At 36.9% G+C, this 482-nt stretch overlaps 1 protein-coding gene across 1 annotated transcript in view; it reads left to right on the forward strand.

Moving 5' to 3' along the window:
• LOC107634324 overlaps nucleotides 1-482 on the forward strand; it is a 1,644-nt gene that overhangs the window by 432 nt on the left and 730 nt on the right. Inside the window, exon 2 of the mRNA XM_016337859.2 lies at nucleotides 156-480. Coding sequence (XP_016193345.1) covers nucleotides 156-480 — 325 coding nt within the window. The remainder of the gene's footprint in view (nucleotides 1-155; nucleotides 481-482) is intronic.

A 482-nucleotide genomic window follows, 5' to 3' on the forward strand; every position in this document is an offset into this window, starting at 1 on the left:
TAACTATTAATAATATATTAAAATACAAAAAAAAAGTTAATTAAATAATATATATTTATATATAAATATATAGTAGTTAATTTTGGTGTTCAAAAAATATTTTTGTAAAACTAATTTAAAAAAAATATTTATCTAACTTTTTTAATTACTTCCAGATCGCAAACCAAACTGCAATGCACCTGGATCAGGATGCTATGATCCCCGCTTCATTGGGGGAGATGGCAGAGTGTTCTACTTTCATGGAAAGAGCAATCAGCACTTCAGTCTCGTCTCTGATTCCAACCTTCAAATCAATGGTCGCTTCATCGGACACAGGCCAGCCAACAGAGCCCGTGATTACACCTGGATCCAGGCTCTTGGAGTCCTCTTCAACTCCCAAACCTTGTCAGTCGAGGCCACCAAGACGGCCAAATGGAGCAACGAGGTTGACCATCTCAACCTCACCTACAACGGAGAATTTATAGATTTAAATGAAGTCACTC

Source organism: Arachis ipaensis, chromosome B03, assembly GCF_000816755.2.
Source record: "Arachis ipaensis cultivar K30076 chromosome B03, Araip1.1, whole genome shotgun sequence".
In the NCBI taxonomy this organism is placed as follows: Eukaryota; Viridiplantae; Streptophyta; class Magnoliopsida; order Fabales; family Fabaceae; genus Arachis; species Arachis ipaensis.